Source organism: Meleagris gallopavo, chromosome 1 (genome assembly GCF_905368555.1).
Source record: "Meleagris gallopavo chromosome 1, MGAL_WU_HG_1.1, whole genome shotgun sequence".
NCBI lineage: Eukaryota > Metazoa > Chordata > Aves > Galliformes > Phasianidae > Meleagris > Meleagris gallopavo.
This window is the reverse complement of record NC_139404.1, coordinates 165118892-165140127: the sequence shown is the minus strand read 5'-3', so window position 1 is coordinate 165140127 and position 21236 is coordinate 165118892. Positions and strand designations below refer to the sequence as shown.

Below are 21236 nucleotides of genomic sequence, written 5' to 3'. Positions count from 1 at the left end.
TCTAAAGCTAAAACACAAATAAAATCAAATCACAGCCTTTTTTCACAGATTTTGAGAGGAAGGACCCTATCCTGGCCATTCCAGCTGCATCACACATCACAGATAATGCTTTGTCTCACACAGACTCCATTTGCTGACTTCAGCCTTACTCTGCCTGCATAGGCAGGAGGAGGTAGCAAGGCAACATTCCTGCTTCCATCGTGGAAAGTTTAGGCTTTGTGGTGCTGCTGCCCAATTCCTGCAGCTCTAGGGCCAGGGTGCTGGATGCACCGTCCCCCTACATGTGCTGAGATGCACCATTTTCCTACATGTGCTGAGATGCGCGTGTGCTCCTTGAACTTCTGCAGTGGGTCAACAGCAAGAGAACCCCTAAAATAGGTTGTGGATAGAGCAAAATATAGCCTGAGTATTGTTTACTCCAACAAGAGCAGAGACACACATACTGCTGCCTGGAGAAACCATAAATCAAGAGCAACATCACACTGGGTCTGTGACTTGTAGCTACTCCCTCGAGAAGCTCTGCTCAGAAAACTCTTGTCTTCTGATTTGTTGCCCGCTCTCACATCACAGCACACTGCTTTGCTCTAGTCTTCCTGTCTTTTCTACAGGAATTCTTCCTGTAGAAGAATTTTCTACAGGAAAATCTTCCTGATTTTCTACAGGAATAATATAAAAAGAAAGGCTCTCCCACATCCCTGATGCTATGTGCAGACATTAGATGCTTCCTCTCTCCCTGAAGTGATAGTCTGGAGAAATGGTCAGAGGGGAAACAAGTGTGGTGGAGGAACAAGCAAGCAAGGCAGATGGGAACCTTTTGGAAAGCATTTGACTGATCCAAGCTCAGGAACTTAAAATAAATACCTGTCCCACTTGCTTGAGGTCCAGGCAGGTTTAAAGCCAGGGCTTCATTTGGGATTTGTTCAGCCTTAACCCCTTCCAATGCTAACTGGGGAAACTCATCTGGAAACGCTCATGCAGCAGTTACTGAAGGCTTTCTGCAGGCAGATTCTCAGACTCTGAAGTACAGAAAATGGCCCCCCGACACATTAGCATGTTTCTATTGTGGCTTTGTAGACATATTTTGCATTTTCTTTCTTCAGTGGGAAATGGGGACAAGTTGGACCCCCCAAGCAAGAAAAGTAATTTATCAACACAGTTTGTCAGCAACGGCACTGGTAAAAGCATGCACACACATGTGTCTCTTCTTTCTCTGTCTCTTCTTTAAAATTTGCCTATTTTTTTTTATTAAAATGGCTGCCTTAAGCTACTGACAAATGGTGCCTGAAACATGAGATGTGCTGAACATGAAAAGAAAACAAATAAAACTTCTGTGCAAGATCCAGTTCATTCTCCTGCTCTGATTTTGACTATTTCTACTGAAAGACTTTCCCCGTCTTCTTGCTCTTGTTTCTGAAGTCACAGTCATTGATCATGATGTGATTTTCAGACCCTTGAGGGAAGATGACACCCTTGAATTGGGGCATCCCTTCTCTGCTTGGGGGACTGCTGTGCACAGCACCAGCATGTGCAGCGGAGAGGCAACCTTGGCATGCACAAACACTTCACCTCTTTCATGTGGCTTTCTGAGGCTTCCAAACACATGTAAGGACAAGTAAATAAAAAATATGACATGCAGGAAGGGGAAAGTTTTGTCTCTGTTTGCTTGTTTGCTCCCCCTCTCTTGGTAAAGAAGGTCTCTCCAGACTTCAGGCAGTTGTTGGGGGATGGACACATTAGGATGAGAGGTAACGGCCTCAAGTTGTGTCAGAGGAGGTTCAAGTTGGAGATTAGGAAAAGTTTCTTCTGAGAAAGAGTAGTGATGCAGTGGCACAGGCTGCCCAGGTAAGTGGTGGAGTCACCTTCCCTGGAGGTGTTCAAGAGCAATGTGGATGTGGCAGTGATTGACATGGTGAGTGGGCATGGTGGGGATGGGTTGATGGTTGGACTAGATGATCTTAGTGGTCTTATCCAACTTTACTGATTCTATGTTACAACAGACATCAGCTGTTTACAAATACAACAGAACTTTTAGGGGAAGTCTCTGCTTCAAGTGTTCTCCTTGCCTTGCTCCAAGGCACAGTGGAGGTGATGGAAAGGGAAGAACTTGATATAGAAATGGGGGAGGAGTAGCCTGGGGACAATGAGGATTAGCTTGGGAGCAGCTGGGTTACGAAGACAATAGAACTGCCTCCATGAAGCTGAGATCCTCAGAGTTCTGGCCCGTCCTACTGGTGCACCTGGGGCTTCCCTGGATTTCTACGTCTTTAAAACTCACCCTGTCTGGGGAGCTGCTGGTTTCTCTTCCTGCTGAGCTCTGTACAACAATTCAGCTTATCTTTGACTAAAGGAACCCGTTGAGACAAGTAACTGTTAAAGAGAGAATGAATTATCTGCAGCCTCTTCCTGTCTTTTCACATCTCATTTTTCCACAACTCTCTCACTCGCTGATTATAATTGCCTCTTAATTACTTGTATGATTTCAATTACATAACAAGAAGGCTGTACAGTAGCTGCCAAAAGTATTTGTTAGGTTCTTCTTTTTTAATGATTAATTGAGTTTAAATAATTCTACAATTCTCCGATTGCCATAGTCCTGAGAGAGCAGTGAGTTCATTCAATGCACGGACTTTCTCTGCTTATTGTCTACTTAATTTGGACACAAGTTTACCAGTTTCCTCTATGGAGATTACTATTTAGATCTGATAATGCTGACTAAACATTCTTAATGTGGCCAGAAGGATCTCATCTTTTATGCAATTAAATAGTGTAGGGATATCCAGTGGTGTGAATGCAGTCAACAGCCAAGAACAGACCATTCATCACTGTCACTAGCAATGTTTCTGCTTTATGTGCCAACTAGACACTGTACTGGAAGAAGTCCAAAAATCCTCGTGGGGTTGAGATGAAGATAGGACTAGCCCTTCTCAAGAACTTTTATCTATGTTCAAGACAGAGAGTAATCAGGTCCTGGGTTATACTGAGAGAATCTGCTTGAGTAAAGCAATAATTAAATAAGGAAGATAAGTTCTAGGTAGAGGCTAAATGTCATTTCTGAAAGAAAATGTGGATAATCCCATGTGAAGTTAATTTTTTTTTTTAATTTTTCTTTCTTGTACAAAATAGAGAGACAACAGCAGTGAAGAATCCTGTTGGAGATCCTCCCATACGTCAGTAAGGAGCTTGTATGAAGCTTTCTTTCCAGAGATGTCACCCTGGATTCAGATTACTTTCTCCAAAAAGCAGGCTGACAGTAATGAGTAATAGAGACGTTCAAGACAGACAAGGCCATCCATGGCTCAAAACAAGGCAGAATAAGGCAGCAGATGCAGTTAATACATCCTGTGATTGAACCTATAGGGATTCCTTTCAGGATGGTGAGTTTTTAAATAAGATGTATAAACGTGAGGATAAATCATCAGGTGAGGAACTTTATTCTGTGTTAGCAATTTTAATAACGTTTTGCATTCATGCTTTCACAGAATCATAGAATCACAGAATGGCCAGGGTTGGAAGGGACCTCAAGGATCATGAATCTCCAACCCCCCTGCCACATGCAGGGCCACCAACCCCCCCATTTAATACTAGACCAGGCTGCCCAGGGCCCCATCCAACCAGGCCTTGAACACCTCCAGGGATGGAGCATCCACAACCTCTCTGGGCAGCCTGTTCCAGCATCTCACTACTCTCTCTGTAAAGAACTTCCCCCTGACATCCAACCTAAATCTTCCCTCCCTCAACTTAAAACCATTTCCCCTTGTCCTGCTGTTATCTACCCTTTCAAAGAGTTGACTACCCTCCTGTTTGTAGGCTCCCTTTAGGTACTGAAAGGCTGCAATGAGGTCACCCCCCAGCCTTCTTTTCTCCAGGCTGAACAAGCCCAGCTCCCTCAGCCTGTCTTCGTAGGGGAGGTGCTCCAGCCCCCTGATCATCTTTGTGGCTCTCCTCTGGACCCTCTCCAACTCTGTGGCTCTCTGTCTTTCTCGTACTGGGGGCTCCAGACCTGGACACAGTACTCCAGATGGGACCTCACAAGAGCAGAGTAGAGGGGCACAATCACCTCCCTGTCCCTGCTGGCCACCCCTCTGCTGATGGAGCCCAGGATATCATTTGCTTTCCGAGCTGCAAGGACATACTGCTGGCTCATGTTAAGCTTTTCATCTATCAAGACTCCTTTCTTTTTTTCTTTTTTTTTCTTTTAAGTAATAGATGTTCCCATTGCTTGGTAAACGCTAAGTTAAACCTCTTAAGTAAAGCATGGCTCTTTTAAACTACATTTTGATCTTTTTGTTAATGTTAATCAGAAGCCTAAGAAGTACTAGAGGATACACAGCATGGGAGGCTTTGATTTAAACAGTCATGTAGCTTAACATACATTTTGTATGGAAACTTCACTTTTATCATTTTTATTGTAGGTGATGAAATGGTAGAAGATTTGAAGAAGAAATGGTAGGTGATTTACTCCTTTAAAAAAAGTATATTATTCAATTTATGTCAGATTCTACTCCCACAGAAAGTAAAATTAAATGCAAAATGAAAGGGACGGAATTTCTAAAATACATTTATTTTAAAATGACACAGTCTTGAAAATGAGGCAATTGAATTTCTCTGGTCACCCTAGCTTTCAAGAACTTAGATGGATATATCTCATTGTCTCACTCCAGGACTAGAAGAGGAAGTTCTCCTGGTTCTGCAACTTATTCTCATCTGAAAGCAAATAAGATATTTGACTGAACTGCATCCATCTGTCAAATATCCACAGACATTTTATCTGGACTGCAGATTAACATTCCCACGAATGTAGAGAAACAAGCTGGCTCCGTGCAGTGATTTATCAGTTCAGATGCAGTTCCATGTGAAGGTTGCATTACTATTTTCAGGTCAGGGAGGATTCAAGAGATGTGTAATTGTGTTTGCACACCACTGAGCCTAAACTCAGAAACTCTGAGGGGCTCAGCCCGACTCCCTGCAGAGCAGCACAAGTATCCCATGCCACACACTGGGGAACATGCTCTGGTTAGTGATTATGGCTATTATCATTATTATCATCCAGAACATCTCTGTTGCCATAGCACAGATAATGTGGATGTTGCTAGAGCTGAAAAAAACAAGCAAACAGATTTGCTTCAAATAGTGGTTGAGAACAAATATAGATTCTGTTTATTTGAGAACTTTCACAATTCAGTGTTTTCAGCCTTTCCTCAAAAAAATGTTAAATTAAGCTACTGTGCTTAGCACAGAAAATATTCTTCCACTGTAAGTCAAATGCTCTGATAAATTGTAGCAAATTTATACTTCAACATATGTTCATCATAGCTTTCTTGAGGCTCGTTTTTTAAATAAATAATATCACAATTTAAAGAAAAAATGATTTCCACTTGCATTAATTTTCTTTTATCCACAGATAGGTTCTGTTTTTGCAGGAATTCCTCTATGTCATGCTTTTCTATGTCTGGCCCATGTTTGTGCCATTGACAACTTTTATTTGGCATCTTTTGGTTTTGTGTTATCATGAAAACCATGGAATTCCATTGATGGGATTCGTATGAACACAAGGAGTATTAAAAGGAAAATAAACAATATATTAAAGGTCTGTCAAAAATTTCAAGACAATCCAAATTTTCTATGCTTGCCCCTTTCAGGACTACATGTTCATCACCAGACTCCATTTCTCTTTCGCTAATGATCCTTCCCTTGAGGGAGTGCTTGATTAACTCACCTCTCTGATTTGTCCTCTCTTCTCCTCTTTCCCTTCAGTGGCTAGATGATTTGGGGATGGTCATAAATACTACAAAGGTCAATGGTTCCAGCTTTCCTCAGGAAGCGAAAACAAAAGCAAACCCATCCAAGCACTCTGAACACTCTTTAAAGTCTTAAAGAAATAATGGAAGGTTTGAGGTGAGGTTTTGTAACCTGTCTGAATCAGGATACTCTTCCTTGACATAAATCAGGAGACTTGACGCAATGTTTGGCTAATTTGAGTAGGACTTTGATGATAATTTGCCAAGAGAGAGAAGTTAAAGTAAGCGGTACAACATGAAATAACAGAAACTAAAATTAATGGAGCTGTAAATGGGATTGCATTGTGCAGGGCCCCAACATATGGTTCAAATTCAGCGCTTCCTCTGTATCTGACGGCATTCTCACAGCAAAAATGCTTCTGAAGAACCGCCGCTGCACCCACCATGAAAACATAGAGAAGAAAACCTCACCCCACGATGTCTCCTCACCACTCTTTCTCCTCCCAGGGTGACTGAGGTTTTATTTATGCTCTCAATTAAACAGAGGTCTGAGCTTGCACTCATGAATGGATTTATCAATCTTATTTATCGTATAAACCTCAAGGCAAACAGTAGAAGGTCATTTGGATAGCAGAGCTGAGATATACTCCACAGCAAGAACCGTCTGAAACGTAGACTGATGGTAGGCAGAATGTAGGCAGCTTGACAGATACTGGTATAGAATCTACAGGAGGCACAAGTCCACCTAACGAGGCAAATGAGGGCCAACCACACAGTTGAAAAACAACTCCATTGGGCAAGTTTAGGAATCTTACCATACACTCGTTGTCAATAAAAGGGACAGATGTCTTAGCTCCGAATGTAATCAACTGAAATCTAGTTGGTGCAGTCAGCTGTGCCTGGATAGCTATTCATAAGAGTAAATGTAGAGATTCAACTCAGCTGCTTTAAAATAGGTATCATGTTCTTTTGTGATATCCTCCTGTATTTAAGATATTCACACGATACTGGCAGATACATTTTGAGACTAATAGGAAATAAATGGTCTCTAGAAATAGCAGCTAAATACCAGGCAAGATACCATAGATACATCTATGCTTTGGCAACCAAACCTCCAGGTGACCTGGAATCACAGGGACACACTCTGTGTGGACTCAACAATAAATAAATCAAGGTTAAAAGCAGCCCATCAGCAAAGATCTCAACTTAAGCTCTTCTGCATTAACTATGAAGATTCTACAGCACACAGCATGAATGAAAAGCATATGAATTTCAAAGCTCACGAGTTAACCTGTTGCCAAGTTCATTCTTCACCATGTAGACTAGACTGAAGCTGCAATTCTTCAGCCTATGCCAAACATAGACCAACATTTTGGCCACGTTCTAAGTAAGGAGTATAAATCATATTAACAGAAATCTGGAAGGAACTAGGCTGGATAAGAACGTCACTAAAATGAAGAATTCATGCCTGTGTATTAATTCTACTATTTCCATAGCATATAATTATTACCATCAGAGCAAATAGTGAGCTATTCCCCTTCCTCAAGCCTGCAGTGAGTCTGACTTCTTTAGCTATGCTTAATTGTTGCCAGGGATCCCTGTAGCAGCATTACCCTGTTTAATATTACATGACATGAGAAAATTAAATGATCAATATTGAGTTAAGAGCACTCAGTTGTTCCTTCTTCACTTCTGTAATTGCTGGTGTGACGAGAAAATAATTATGATGTTGAGTTTATTGCTATTCTCATTGTCATCTGTCGGTGATTTTTGTTGTTCAGCTATGGACATGTCCAATTTGAATTGTCTATAACATTGTTGTCTTGGAAGGAAATAGAAAGGAAAGGGGAAGGGATAGGAAGTAGGAGAAATTAAAGGCTGATCTAAGATTAACATAGTGTTTACTTTGACTCTTGGCAAGGTCTGTTTGTAAAAGGAGACTCCCAAAGCAAAAATCATCTAGACAGGATTTGTTTAAAGTGACACTGTCAGCTTAAATATCACACTTCAAGATCTTTTTAAACTTTATGTTGTTATAAGTAACGCCCAAACGAATTATATCCTGTTAATACCATTGAAACACCTCAGATTATTACATCTGACAGAGTAAAGAAAAATATTTCTCTCTAAGTTTTCATTTGTTTTCATTGCAGTTGATAGCTCTCTGTCCACCATCACCAGGATATATGGAAAGCCTACGTGCAAAAAGTTCCATGTAAAATATTGCCCAAATCTTCCATAGCTTTTTATTGATGTGAACTCACCAACAGCTGAATTTTTTTTTAAATTTCATCACTTCCCTCTCCAAGTGTTAGGGTTCTATCCTGTTGCTTGTATGACTTTCTGATAGAGTAACAAACAGAAAAAAAAATACTACCGATGGATTTAGAAATATTTTTTTTAAATCAGCAGGGAAAATAGAAAAACAGAAATCCCCATCAGACCTCAGCAGGAGCAGGTCTCTTTAGGGTCCTTGCTTTCAGCCACGTGGGAACAAGGATACCTACTTCCTTCAGAAGCTTATGGGAGAGGGCTGATAAAGAGATCCTTTTGCAGTGATGTTTAGGAGTCACTGGTGTCAACGTTAAGAAATCTTGGGAGAGAGAAGGAAACAGAACTGGTTATTCATTTCCTTTGTTCAGCTGCTTTCAGAGGTTTTGAGGGAGATGAACACAAAGACACTCTGGCATATGCCAACTGTTGACTCTATCAAATAATAAAGCAATCCCAGTGGGTATTAAGAAGCATGGAATCACTCTAATGAGTCTGGCAAAATCTCATTAGGATGAACAGCAGGTGATGACAAAATATTTGCTCTGTATGCAAATGAGTTGTTTCCTTCTCTGTCTACACGCAGTTACATGAACACTCAGAACAGGAGCTATTGGATAATTACTCACTGGGGTGAAGCCCTGCATATGTGGTGGCTGCATTTCAAATGCATCAGTGGTAAAAATGGGAAAAACGCTCCAAAAAGAGCTGTGTTTTAAGGCAAGAGCCACACTCAGCCTCCTACCCTGCACAAAAGACAGTTTTTCTGGACTTCCAGACATCCCATCTATCTTTTCAGTAATGCCTTCAAAGCAAAAAGAGAAGGACTGCAAGTTGTCCAAACTTCTCCAAGAGCTGTTGGCATAGCAGGCACAGTGTTTGTGAAGGGAGTGGAAATGATGAAAAGAAAAAAAGGCCAAGGCAGTTCCAGCTGTCAGAGCTATGTTATGTGCACAGTTCTGAGTCTGGTCTGTCTTCCTAGTTCAGAGCAAGTCTACTAATTAAACAGGAAATATTCATCTGTGGGCTCAAATATTGCTTTTTGCATGCACAGTAAATCACTTTTGCCACCTTTTTGCTGCCTTTGCAGGCTGTGTAGCCCTTCACATTCACTCAGTTCCTGGTGGTGTTTCTGGCGTAGCACTCTTCCATTCTCTCAAGTGTATCATTAATGATTCTTTATACATTTGTTTTTAATCACATTGATATTTATTTATTGCCACAGTTCTGTTCTTACTCCTCATACGTGTCAGAAGCAAAATTCTTGCATGGAGGAGATGGAAATCCCCCAAGAGCCCCATTTTTCTGTGTTTGCTAGGGAAGAGGAGGACATGAGAACTGAGTCAGAGGACATTCCAGATTAAATAAATGAAGCCATGCAAATACAAATATTTCTGTAGATCTTCTCTCCAGAACCTGGCATTCAAATGCCTTCATTATGCCTTCCCCATGTAATTGTCTTTTGCACACACAAAAAAAGAGTCAGGAATGCATTTCAAGCCTCCCTTCTAAAAAACACCCAGTAGGATCCCCAGGACTGTGCATAACTTCCAATTTTGACAGGCAAAGGACTATCTGTGTGATGAACCCATGCTCTCGCTGTGCTTATCAGCTCTTACCTGAAGTCTTGCTTATCCAAAGTCAGTATGCTATGGGCTGTTCATCAGAGAAAGAATTTAGTAACCTGACTGTGAGAAAGAGGCATGTAGTCAATGTCCAACACAGACAGGGTAAGAACAAAAAACTAAGGAGCAAAAAATTGTCTCTCTCACTATTCAGCAACCTTCAGCTCAAATATTTTGGAGAGCAAGGACAGTATACCAGTTTGCCAAATTGCTCCCTCTACAAAAGAAAAAAAATCATTTCATTGGCAGGCCTTTGGTGGTCCAAGGATATTGAAATGAATTAGTACCTGATTTTAATAATTCTGCTTATTTTAGATTACTATTATTATTATTATTAAATTCTATGACTATTCGGGACTTCAGTCTACAGATGTGCTTTACATCAAAGTGGCTTTTCAGACAAAGCCAATATGATAATTTCTTCTTTTGTATGGCTAGGAAGCTTGGAAGGGTACCAGACCAGGTCAGCAGGGGAACTGAAATGAAGTCCCTCACCCTCCTGATTCTCAGATCAACACCTTGTGATCTGTTGTTCTGGTTCACTATGTCATTCCTGTGGATCAGGGACCTACAGATCTACTAAAGATCTTTCTGTTACTGGACAATTTGGTATAATTTGGGCAAACATCACCTGGACTAGCGTGGGGAGTGTTTAATTCTCTGAGCATGAGGACTGGCAACGTAACATCTCATGATCCAGACCTCCAGTCTACGATTTGATGACTGGTGTATCCTATATGGTATTCGTCTTACATCTAATAATTGCATTAAATTGAGGTCTGCAGTTCAAAGTGCTGCCAAAATGACAGCGGGCCAAGAATTACATTAAGCATTAACATGCAGGCTCGGCGGGGCTTGCAGGGCAGCGAGGATTGTTCTCACGCTTGGGTTACGCATACTGAGGTGCTGTGTTCCAACCCAAACCCACAGCAGTGTGGAGGGGCCACAGACTTCTGTTTCTGCTTAGCAGGTTTTGCTGACCAGCCAAAAGCAGTGGAAATCCCAAGCCCTCAAAAAGCAGCAGCTCTTAAACAACTATACTTTTTGACTTTGTTTTGCTGTTGCTGTTGTTTTCTTGCTTAGTTGGTTTGGAGAGAAGAACAACAATGGAGTGTTTTTCCAGTGAAGCTGACTTCAATAAGAAATCTGGACAGCTGTGCTAGTGACCCATCTCAAGCTAAAATGTTATATGATGTCAGGGATGGCCTGTATCAGCTTACCAATAATGAAACACGTGTTGATCCCAGAAAAAAATAAGATTGTAAATCCCTTCCAAATGCAGCATGGATAACACTTCACCAGATTTGGCTCCCAACCACACCACCACTATCCCAACAGCTTTTATGTCCTCAGACTCATCCTTTAACAGCATACTTCCAGACATGCAAAAAACATTTGGGGACATTTTGTAAAAATCTAACACAGGTGAGCAGAGATGTAGCCATCAGGGCATACTTCCTACAGAAACAGACAACAAACTGTATTGCTCTCTCAGGATCACATGGAGACCACACAGGCTTCAGAAGTGATCCAAGACCAAGTAGTATAGACAAGAGAAGACAAGCCCTAAGCAGTATGGGCAGCAGTTTGTGCTCTTGTCCTTGGCAACCATCCCTGCCTTCTATTTTTTAGCAATATAGATGATATCTTAGAGAGGCTAGGAGGACAGCTTACCCTTGCAGTGCTATCTGAGATGCCAAAACAAATACCACATGGCTTTCACCTGTTTCTCCCAAAGGGAAAGGTTGCACATAATACCTTATTAGTGTCTGACAGGCTGCAGAGACCACTCAGATACTCTCAGGGGTCCAAAATGTCACAGAAAGTCTGTGTTTAAGAAATAAGAACCCCTATGTGTCTGTGCTGCGAGGTGGTCCAGCTGCTCAAGCTCTCATCTGAATTTTTGCAGCATGAACTGAACTCTAAGCTTTTGTTTCTAGATAAGTTTACAGTTAACAGCAGCAAGCACAGACACCCTTCAGTCTCATCAGTACTTATAGAGCAGGCCTACCCTAAAGGAGTATAAATACCTTTGGCTATTCTTGTTTCTCCTGTAGGCTGCTTTCCTTTGTGAAGGCTTTTGAGACCTAAGATAATGCTAACACATTGATCATAGTAAAAAAAAGCACTGTAGATAGGCATCTTCACCTACCACTAGAAAGATCCTATACATTCATGTCTTTCTACTCATAAAAAATGCTCTTGTCAAAACCAGGGGAGGAGAGCACTACCTTTTGATTTCTTACTCTCAGCACCTTGCTTTCGAGGGCAAAGAGCATTTCACTTTTTTTCTCCCTCCCAGTCCCATTTATGCTGAGTTTTGCCTTTCAAATATCTATCTGACAAATGTTCTTTTACTTTAAGTATCTCAGAAGGCAAATTATTCTCCTTTCCCATTTTTCTCCTTTTTCTTTGAGTAATAATTCAAAGTGGCAACCACTGATTTGCATAAACGTTCTTGAGGACTGTGGCACGTAGAGTCATCCTGTTATTCAACCCTTGCTGAGGCACTTATACCAGTAACCTAATTACCCTTGGATACTCCCACTAATCATTGGAGAAGGACAAGAACAGGCACTTCTGGGAATTTGACTCAGTGCAGATGAGTGGACACTTCGGTTGAAACGCACTGTAGATGTGCTTTAGTCTGTCTGTTTGTTCCCAGGCCTAAATCTACCCAAGGCCAAATGTACCAGGTGTGCTTTGCTCCATGATGCTGTCCCACCACAAGAGCTTTGTCCTCAGCAGATCTAGAACTCTAGATGAAACTGGACAACAGCTGCTTCACGTCCTATAAATGTGATGACTTTTCAGTACTTTCACTTTGTGAAACCTTGGGATTTTCAGAATTAAACTGTTTGTGATTTAGTTGAGGGAATATCTGTGGGTTATTTCTTTATCTACTGATTTCCACTGTCTCCAGAGAAGACAGAAATGCGAAGTGTTTTCTGTATACTTGCTATTACTTCACTACCACACAGAAGTCTTAGCAGCACTGGGAACAATGTCTTACCAGGTTTTGTCCTGTAAGGGAGCAGTATAACTCCAGATCTAAAGCTTATGCAAACTTCAAGAATATTTTTCTTCTATTAAATACAGAAGAACAAAGCATCTACTCTTTCATATAAAAAAAAAAAAAAAAACTCACCTCTTCTAGGAATCCTAAGTCTAAGGTGTTTTTCCTGTGAAAAAGAACTTTGTGGAAATGATAGCAGAATATCAGATTACCGACTCTATATAACAGTCCTCTCTTTGGCTTCTGTCTTCTTCTTAACAACATCTAGTGAAAAGCTGAATGCCTTCCAGAGACACCTTTAATTCAGATGTTAAGAATGTTTATGCCTCTCAAGTGGTCAAATTAAATTGTATTAAATGAACCATATGGACTTGATGTAGGTTCTAAGGCCTTCTTTAAACTTGTTGTGTGTTCATGAAACAATTAAAGCTGAATAAACATTGCTAAAAGAACTTCAGAGTGGATTAGCTCCAATGTTTAACTAAACCAATTTCTGCCACGGTTGGTTTCCATGGGCATTCATTTGATCTGGCAGAAATGGTCTTTCCTTAAGCATTTAACCAAAGTCTAATTGTAAGAGCTGCTTTTGTTCTGTTGGTGAGGTGAACAATGATTTTTCCTTCCATGATCATTTATAATAGAACAGCTCCATATCAGATCCCTCGAACAAGAGATGTTCAGCAGCCAACAAAGGAACTAAACACTGATTGGGATACAGTGATTGGAGTGCAAGCATGCAAGAAAGCTCTGAATTTGTTACTGATGGCAAAACATTTGGCTGGTTCCTAGCAAAGATAATTATCTATACATCGCTGTTTTTACAGATCACAATAGTCTGGGCCTAAACATTTCAACTTAGACTTTAGAGTTGTCCAATTAGTCATGACTGGAGTCCTGAATTCTCCAAGGAAACCCACTGACATTCCACCAGGAACAAGTAAGTCATCCAGTCTGTTTGGCTGAACTGATCCATCTCTCCACACAAAACCCCTCACTCTCCTTCCTTCGCTCCACTCTCCAAAGTATTCAGGAAAGCCTTTGAGATAGGAGTTAGGAGTGTGAACATAAGTGAAGGGGGAAAAACTAGCTGTGGCAAGGTTATCATATTCCTAGAGTGTAAATAGACTTCAGCCTGCATTCACTGACAATGTAAGCCTGAAATCCAAAATATAGCTGCAGCAGGACTTAAAATGTTTTGTTTAGTCCTGACATAAATCGTAATACCTACTGCGTATGGAGGGAATTTTTAAGGTGGACTATCAAAAACTACTCTTGAATGCAATAAAGAAAAAATAGCAAAACATTGTCCCCAGCTTCCCAGAGAGGTGCTCTATCTTAAACTTAGCTATGAACACCAGTGGAACTCAGCTGGTCTTTTGATTTTCTGGCATCGAGGGTGTTTGTATAGAAGGTCTTCAGTTCTGGTATTTGCTCATCACTTTTGCTTGTGAGATCTTAGGACATCAAGCTGGTGACCTTCAAATTATGGACAAGAGTCTTAGGTAAAGCCCAATAATTTACTAACATTTGAACATTTTGGCCATGTATTAGGGTATATGTTTTCTTCATGCTTTTGATATAGGCAAGGAATAGCATAAGATTAGCTGCCAATTGGACAACAGGGCTGCCAATTGGACTACTACAGTCATGAGATGACTCTGTAGCCTCTGTAGCACTACTCAGAGATGTCATTATCTATATTTATCTATGTAATAATGGCTGTGTTTTTAATAGCTACTGCCAGTAGCTGTGTGGAGGGTGACCTACTAAGCATAAACAGTAAATATTTATCCTACTGATCCACATCTTCCAATCCATCACCAATCTTCGTCCCTGTGATCTGAAACTCCTCTGTGACACCACCCTCGCATAACTACAGAAAGCAACAATTCCAACTGGTGATCTTTGCACTGTACTTAACAACATCGGGAAGTAATCATGGCTAATTGTTATGGCTGTAATTCCAAACCTGACAGCTGGCAGAGAATCAGAGGTCTCAGTCACTTTTGCTGAATGTCTCCCTAATACGTTCCCCCAGACACTTTATGGCAGCACTCTCCTTCGACTACTTGCATTTCTTCAGCACTCAGGTAGTTGCTGCCAAAGCTATCCTCCTTTAGGGTAATTATTTGCACAGTGTAATTTCTTGGCAGCACAGCTGGCAAATGTTGCTCTCATGCAGGCTAGACTAGATCTGTACAAAGAAGGGCTGACAAGGTAAAGATTTTAGGATCATCTAGAGTGAATGAATAAACACTGGTTATAAAGAACAAGCAGGTGCCATCTGCTCCCACTCACATAACTCCTGTTGACTTCAATGGGAGCGTACTGATTTTCACAGCCACTTATTTGTTTTCTGAAAGTGGTTTCTTTAGTATTAACAATGGCTCAAAATGACAACTCCCAGAAGTCTGAGGGAGGTAGAGAACTGAAAATGTCAGTAATGGAGCATGGATTCATTCTCATGATGTTCAGCAGAACAGATCTGTTGGCATTCACAGACAGTTCAGGTAAATTAATGGTGGGCTCCTGAGCTAGGATGGGGAGGCAGCATTTTCAAAATGGTTTTGAGAGTATAAGATCAATTTTTCTAGTGACCAAAGGGGAATATGAGGGAGAACTGACATGTTTTGAAAGAGCTTCTGAACTTTACATTGGCACATGGATTGGAATTGCACTGAAGGTTGTGAAATGCTTTTCACTTCACTAGCAAAGCTTGGGAACCACGTACGCTCTGTCATATATTGTATCCTATTGTTCTCTGTGAAAATAGCACAATAGGACTATGACCTTGAGTCTCGAAGCAAAATTGAGAAGTGAGTCCATCTATGAGTTCATTACACTGCTGCAGACTTTCACACAGAACCTTTGGCCATTGTGGCTATTCTACCTCCTTTGGTGTTTGCGTGCACTGGATGAATGTGCCTTGCCTCTAGACTTGTCCAGCTGCAGCCAGGGCACAGGCACCTGATCAAGTTATGGTGCTTAGTCACCAGCTCACAGCTCCCTGCATCCCAGCTAAGCTGTCTGAACATTCCGTGCCTGAGGCATGAGTGAGGTAATTCAACGGCAAAAAAGACTGACGGTAAGGCATGGGCACTTTGTCATGTGTAGGAGCCTTTGCACTAAAACCTGCATATCAGCAGGTAAGGTCTACCTCCCTTCAGGTACTTCTGTTGAAGCTGATGCTCTAAAATCAGTAGTGTGTACGTAAGCCTAGGAGAGGTCAAAGCTGTGTAAGCAACCCAGCACATAGAGAACACTAACCTGAAAATTCAAGAGGGTACATTTATCTTAGGTTAAGATGCCATCTTGGACACCCAACTCTGTTCTAATGATTCTTTCTTATAGTCTATAAATGTTAACAAAAGAATTAAAAGTTTGCCTAGTTCTACAGTCTGACACTCTGGCATTCAAAACACAACTCACATGCTGGCTGACTGGTGTAAGCAGACCGAATGACTCTTACTTAATGCCATTGTAATGTAGCCTGTCCCTGGAGTTGTCCAAAGCTCCTTCTAAGTTAAAACTTAAATGTTACCCACTAGGAAGGCAGAAAATCTCTTCTTTTTTCCTTCTGTCTCACCATACTGCCTTAGATTTTCAAGAAAAATGAAGATGTAGCACTGAAAGACATGGTTTATAAGGCATGGCAGTAGTGGTGGGTGGATGAGTGGACTAGATGATCTTAGTGGTCTTTTCCAACCGTAATGATTCTATGATTCTATATTTCTACTTTCATTCCTTCCTACCCAGTTCAGACCCAGGCATCAGTATGAAAAGGTGATTACTGTACAAGAGTACAACCAGCAGTACACTCCAGTGTAGCATAACAGGGTTTGGGCAAGCTGAATTTGTGACTGCTCTCACAGACTTAGGAGCATCCAAAATGCACAGCATGCCAAAAGAAAACCAAATCAACAATAAGCTCTTGAGATTTATGGCTTTTTTTTCAGGAGCATGGAGAAAGCGAGGAAGAAAGGAAAAACTCTGGATGCTCACAGTTCACCCAGCACTATTCAGCATCTTCACATGGCTGTGAAGAGCAAAGCACAGTGCACTGCTGTGTTGGACCAATGAGGCAGGGCTTTGCCAGTAAAACTGAAAAAGAGTAGAAGACTTTAAGATAAATAAGACAGCAGGAAAAAGTAATGAAGGAATTAAACTGACCTTCTTTAGAAATGGGTGAGACGGGGTAAACAGGGAGAGATCTTGTTTTGCTTTCATCCTGGAAAAAATAACATTTCTTCCTTTCCAGTTCAGCACAGTTGACTGATTTGGAAACAAATCTGTTTTCTCTGGAAAGATTTATTTGCCCAACAGACTTTTTTTTTTTTTTTTTTTTTTTTTTTTTGGCAAAAAGCAATAGGTTGAAAGAACAAGGCTTGTCTTGTTAGCAGGTTTAAAGGGCTCAGTAATTAACTGGTACATTTGGAGGCACGGCATGCAGGATACTTGCTGCAACCTACTTTATTACAGTGCTGCAAAATCGGCAGAAGCTTTAAAGAACACTTTATTTCTCAGGCAGTATCAGATAGCAGGATTATTCAGTTATGAAGTTAAGCCAAAGCATTTGCTGAGGTAAGAACACTCTGGTGTGACCCTTGAGAACATGCTTTCATCTGTGACATCCTTTCTCTCTCCCTCCCTTCCTTTTCCTCTTTCTTTCTGTCTTTTCTAGCTTGAAAACAAAGTGACACTTATTTAGTCTGGGGACAGCATGCGCTTTTTCACATTGCTCCCTGCACTACATAGTAGGTGCCTTCAAATCACAAATTGACATCCTGTGATCTGGGGAAGTCGGTCACAAGGGTCATTCATCCCTGAAGTCATTTCTTTTTGGTGTACAATGTGTAATAATGTTATTCACAGAAAAAAAAACCCTCTCTTACTCCCTTATCCTTTTTCTGCCTCTTTATTTCTTTTCTTTTTCAAATTGGTATGATTCTGCAGGCAATTGCTAGCTTGGCACAAGCTTTTTAAATGTTGGTGGCCCAAAATAGGACTCTAATTCCATGCTGCAATGATTTAAGTCTTGGCAACTTGACCTTGTGAAGTTCTAAAAATCTGCAGCTTGTTGTAACTCATAGCGTGGAGAAGTACCCTCCTGGAGTACAACTACTGGTAGCCTGGTCCTTGAATCTGGGAGCCAAAATAGAGTCACTCCTGTCAGGAAATCTTCAAGCACTAAACAGACCTTTGCAGATGGTGATATTGCAGAACAGTACACAAACATTTTCCAGCCTTGCCAGGAGCCCTTCAAACTGAGAACAAGATTTGACACTCAGTATCAGAGTGTATTAGTTGCTATGTTGCTTTCTTCCTTTCTCAGGAAATCATAGAATCATTTGAATTGGAGGGGACCCTTAAAGGCCATTTAGTCCAACTTAGCAATGCAGAGGGACACCTACAGCTAGATCAGGTTGCTTAGAGCTTTGTCCAGCCTGACATTGAGTGTCTCCAGGGATGGGGCATCTACTTTTAGATCTTGACCTGCTTTTGTCAGGTGTTAACTTCTTCTTGTTGGGAAAAAAAAACATCACAAGCTTCTGGGAATAAATGTTTATATTCAGTAGTGTTGCATGATACATGGATCTGAATGACATTTGTCTAGAAATCTCTATCCTTCTTTCCATTTCCCAACTTAACCACCTTGGATGTAAATAGTGATTTGTCAAATCACTGCCTCCTCCTGATCTCCTTGCTGCCCTGGATAAGGACAGAGGCATCTGAAACAATTCAGTTTCTCCAACAGTCTTTTGTTATGGCTGCACTAGCACTAACACCTTGGGAACATTGGATGAGGCCCTGGGCAGCCTAACCTAGTGGTTACCTTTGGTGGGGAGTTGGAATTGGATGAACTTTAAGGTCCTTTCCAACCCAAGTTATTCTATGATTCTATGATTCTATGATCATGGTGCTGCCTTTCTCCAACTCCTCATATGATACCAGGATGGTATAATAGTTCTATCTGCTACTTCTGACACAGAAGATTCTAAGTTGCATCCTTGCAACTCAGCAGGATGAAGGAGGAAGATCCAGCTGTAATCAGTAAGAATTTGTTTGATGCTCTCCTTCATAGGAGAAGTGCAGAGGGAAAGGATGATATTGAAAAGATGAAATCAGATAGGGAGGAATGAGTTAACGAGCATGCTTCTCAAAAGAGATATTTCTCCTTACAGCTCAAGAGATGGGTGAAGGGCATATTGCCTTGTCAGTTAAAAACAGCCGTTAGTTTTGAGCCCATAATAATTAGCCAGCTTAGAAAAACATGCTGCTCAGCAGTTCTAAAAGCAGACAACAGCCTCTGCCACTCCTCAGCACAGATATATTTGTCCACATCCTCTCCAAGTGACATGCTGGTACAGAGGCGGCTTGGTTGGAAGTTAAAAGAGAACCTAGGATTAAGTGAGACCTCATCCAGTGTTTTTCTCACTTGCTACATCCAGGTCAATCGAGGACAAACCACTGGGAAGGAATGGGAAGCTCGCTGTGTGCTGGGATCCTGCTTTCACAGCAGAGCACATCACAGCCATGCTAACATCCAAGTCACTTCCCTTTTACTGCACCGCCTTGCACCTGCATAAGCAAGAGTCGTGGTCCATAATCTCTGCAGAGTATAACTGGAGCAGAAGAGAGGATAAAGCTTCATTTTGCCCTGTATTGAAAAAAGCATGTGGGAAGAGATGGCAATATTAAACCAAAGGTGGAATAGACGAGATAAAGTCTCGACTTTGCTTTATATGGCTTTTAAAAAGAATCACTTTCCCTCCTGGTCTTTCAGTTCCCACACTACAATTCACAACTGCTAATACTCAAATCAATAGCAAGGGGCATCTGTCCGCCAGGACTCCAGACAGTCCCAGCTGAAGCATGTCCGCAGACCTCTGCAGAGCCCTCAGTCCTAGGAAAGAATCACAGAATCATTAAGGTTGGAAAAGACCTCTGAGATGAACTAGTACAACCATTGAGCCATGCCCACCATGATCATTAACCATGTTCCTCAGTGTCACATTTACACCAGTCTTAAACATCTCCAGGGATGGTGATTCCACCACCCGTTCCAATGCCTCACCACTCTTTCTGAGAAGAGATTTTTCCTAATATTCAACCTCAAGCTCCTCTGATGTAACTTCAAGCTGTTGCTTAGCACTAACACATTAAGCCTTACTCACAATAACTGCATCCTTAAATTGAAATTCCTTTCTTGTTTCATTGTTTTCCTGCCCCATAGGACCCTTCCATCACATCATGTTTTTCATTTTTTCTTCTTTGCAATCCTAAATACAGTGGTTGGGTGGTTTGGTCTCAGGAATCTCTCACAAATGTACATTGACTCCATTGCCAAGGGATGATATTGTGCTTCTGTGTGTCAGTGGACACCATATTAGAGAGCAGAGAAAGATGTTCCTGTAATGCATTTCTCTTGGTCTGTTCCTGTGTTTAGGGCACTTCCAGCATTTTATGGTCAATCTATCATCTGCTCAATTTTCAGAAATTGGGATGAGGATCAAGCTCTGTACCCTAAAAGTTATTCACCAGCACTCCCCATTTCCACCTGGTTGGAGACATCCATATGGCTGGGGCAAGAATGCATCTGCACTGCCAGAGAAGACCAATTCAGACCATTCTCCAGTCTGGAGTGGCTGAACCCCCTGTTCTAACTGGACCTTGCAAGAAGGAGCCTCCTGCTCCTCTCACTTTCTTTTGCCAGTGTGTTTAAACATCTATACTCCGAAAGTATGTAAAGCAGAACCATCTGACTTATTGTCCACAATGAGTGCAATTCATAACTTTACAACAGAAATTTACAGTCCCCTTTCGTGTATAAAAAGTTTCCTGTCATGGTTTTGCATCTACTCCATAGCTCAGCTCTGGATGGAAACACTTGGCGTAATCTCTTTAGAGATAAATAAGCCCTCTGCTGAAAGTTAAATGATGCCATTATTTTCTGCATGTTTATAGACATCATCCTGTCTCACTCCCATGCCTGGATCCAAGACAGCCTGGATCCAAGACAGCCTGAATCTTTGTTTTCCATTTCTGAAAGCTCTGGAGGACAGAATGAACATGAGCATGCAGGAGGGGCACAGCAAGGCGAGCCTGTGCTGGGTTCACACACAAACGTGCCTGCTCTGCAGAGCCAAGTGGCAGATGCCGGACACTCCAGCTGTTTCCTTGGCCAGAAGAGTGTTTAGTCTAGGATCCATCTCTGGGCTGCAGTGGGGCTGGAAAAGGGGGATGCCAGAGCATTGCAAGAGGCATGGGGAGCAGGATCCAGACTCCAGCGGTGGGGAAGTAAACTTTGCCTGTTGTTGTGGTATAACTCGGCAGGTGGCTCAGCACCACATAGTTGTTTGCTCACTCCCTCCTTCTCAGTGGGATGGGGGAGAGAATAATAATAAAAAAAAAGGATATATATTGAGATAAAACTATTTTCTAAGAGAGAAAAGGATAATAGCTATGACTATATATATTTTTATATATAGAAATGTATATAACAAGTGATGAACAAATAATTGCCCACCACCCCCCGGCCAATGCCCAGCTCACCACCTGATTGAAGGAAGAGAGAGAAACTAACTC

The 21236-nt window shown here is 41.4% G+C and overlaps 1 protein-coding gene across 1 annotated transcript in view; it reads right to left on the bottom strand.

Annotated features, from left to right (window-relative positions):
• LOC146545763 (uncharacterized) overlaps positions 1 to 19186 on the bottom strand; it is a 63616-nt gene extending 44430 nt beyond the window's left edge. The window contains exons 1-2 of the mRNA XM_085230149.1: positions 19087 to 19186; positions 16821 to 17039 (exon numbers count right to left, since the gene is read on the bottom strand). Of these exons, the coding sequence (XP_085086275.1) occupies positions 16821 to 17039; positions 19087 to 19186 (319 nt within the window). The remainder of the gene's footprint in view (positions 1 to 16820; positions 17040 to 19086) is intronic.
• Positions 19187 to 21236: the final 2050 nt, after the last annotated feature.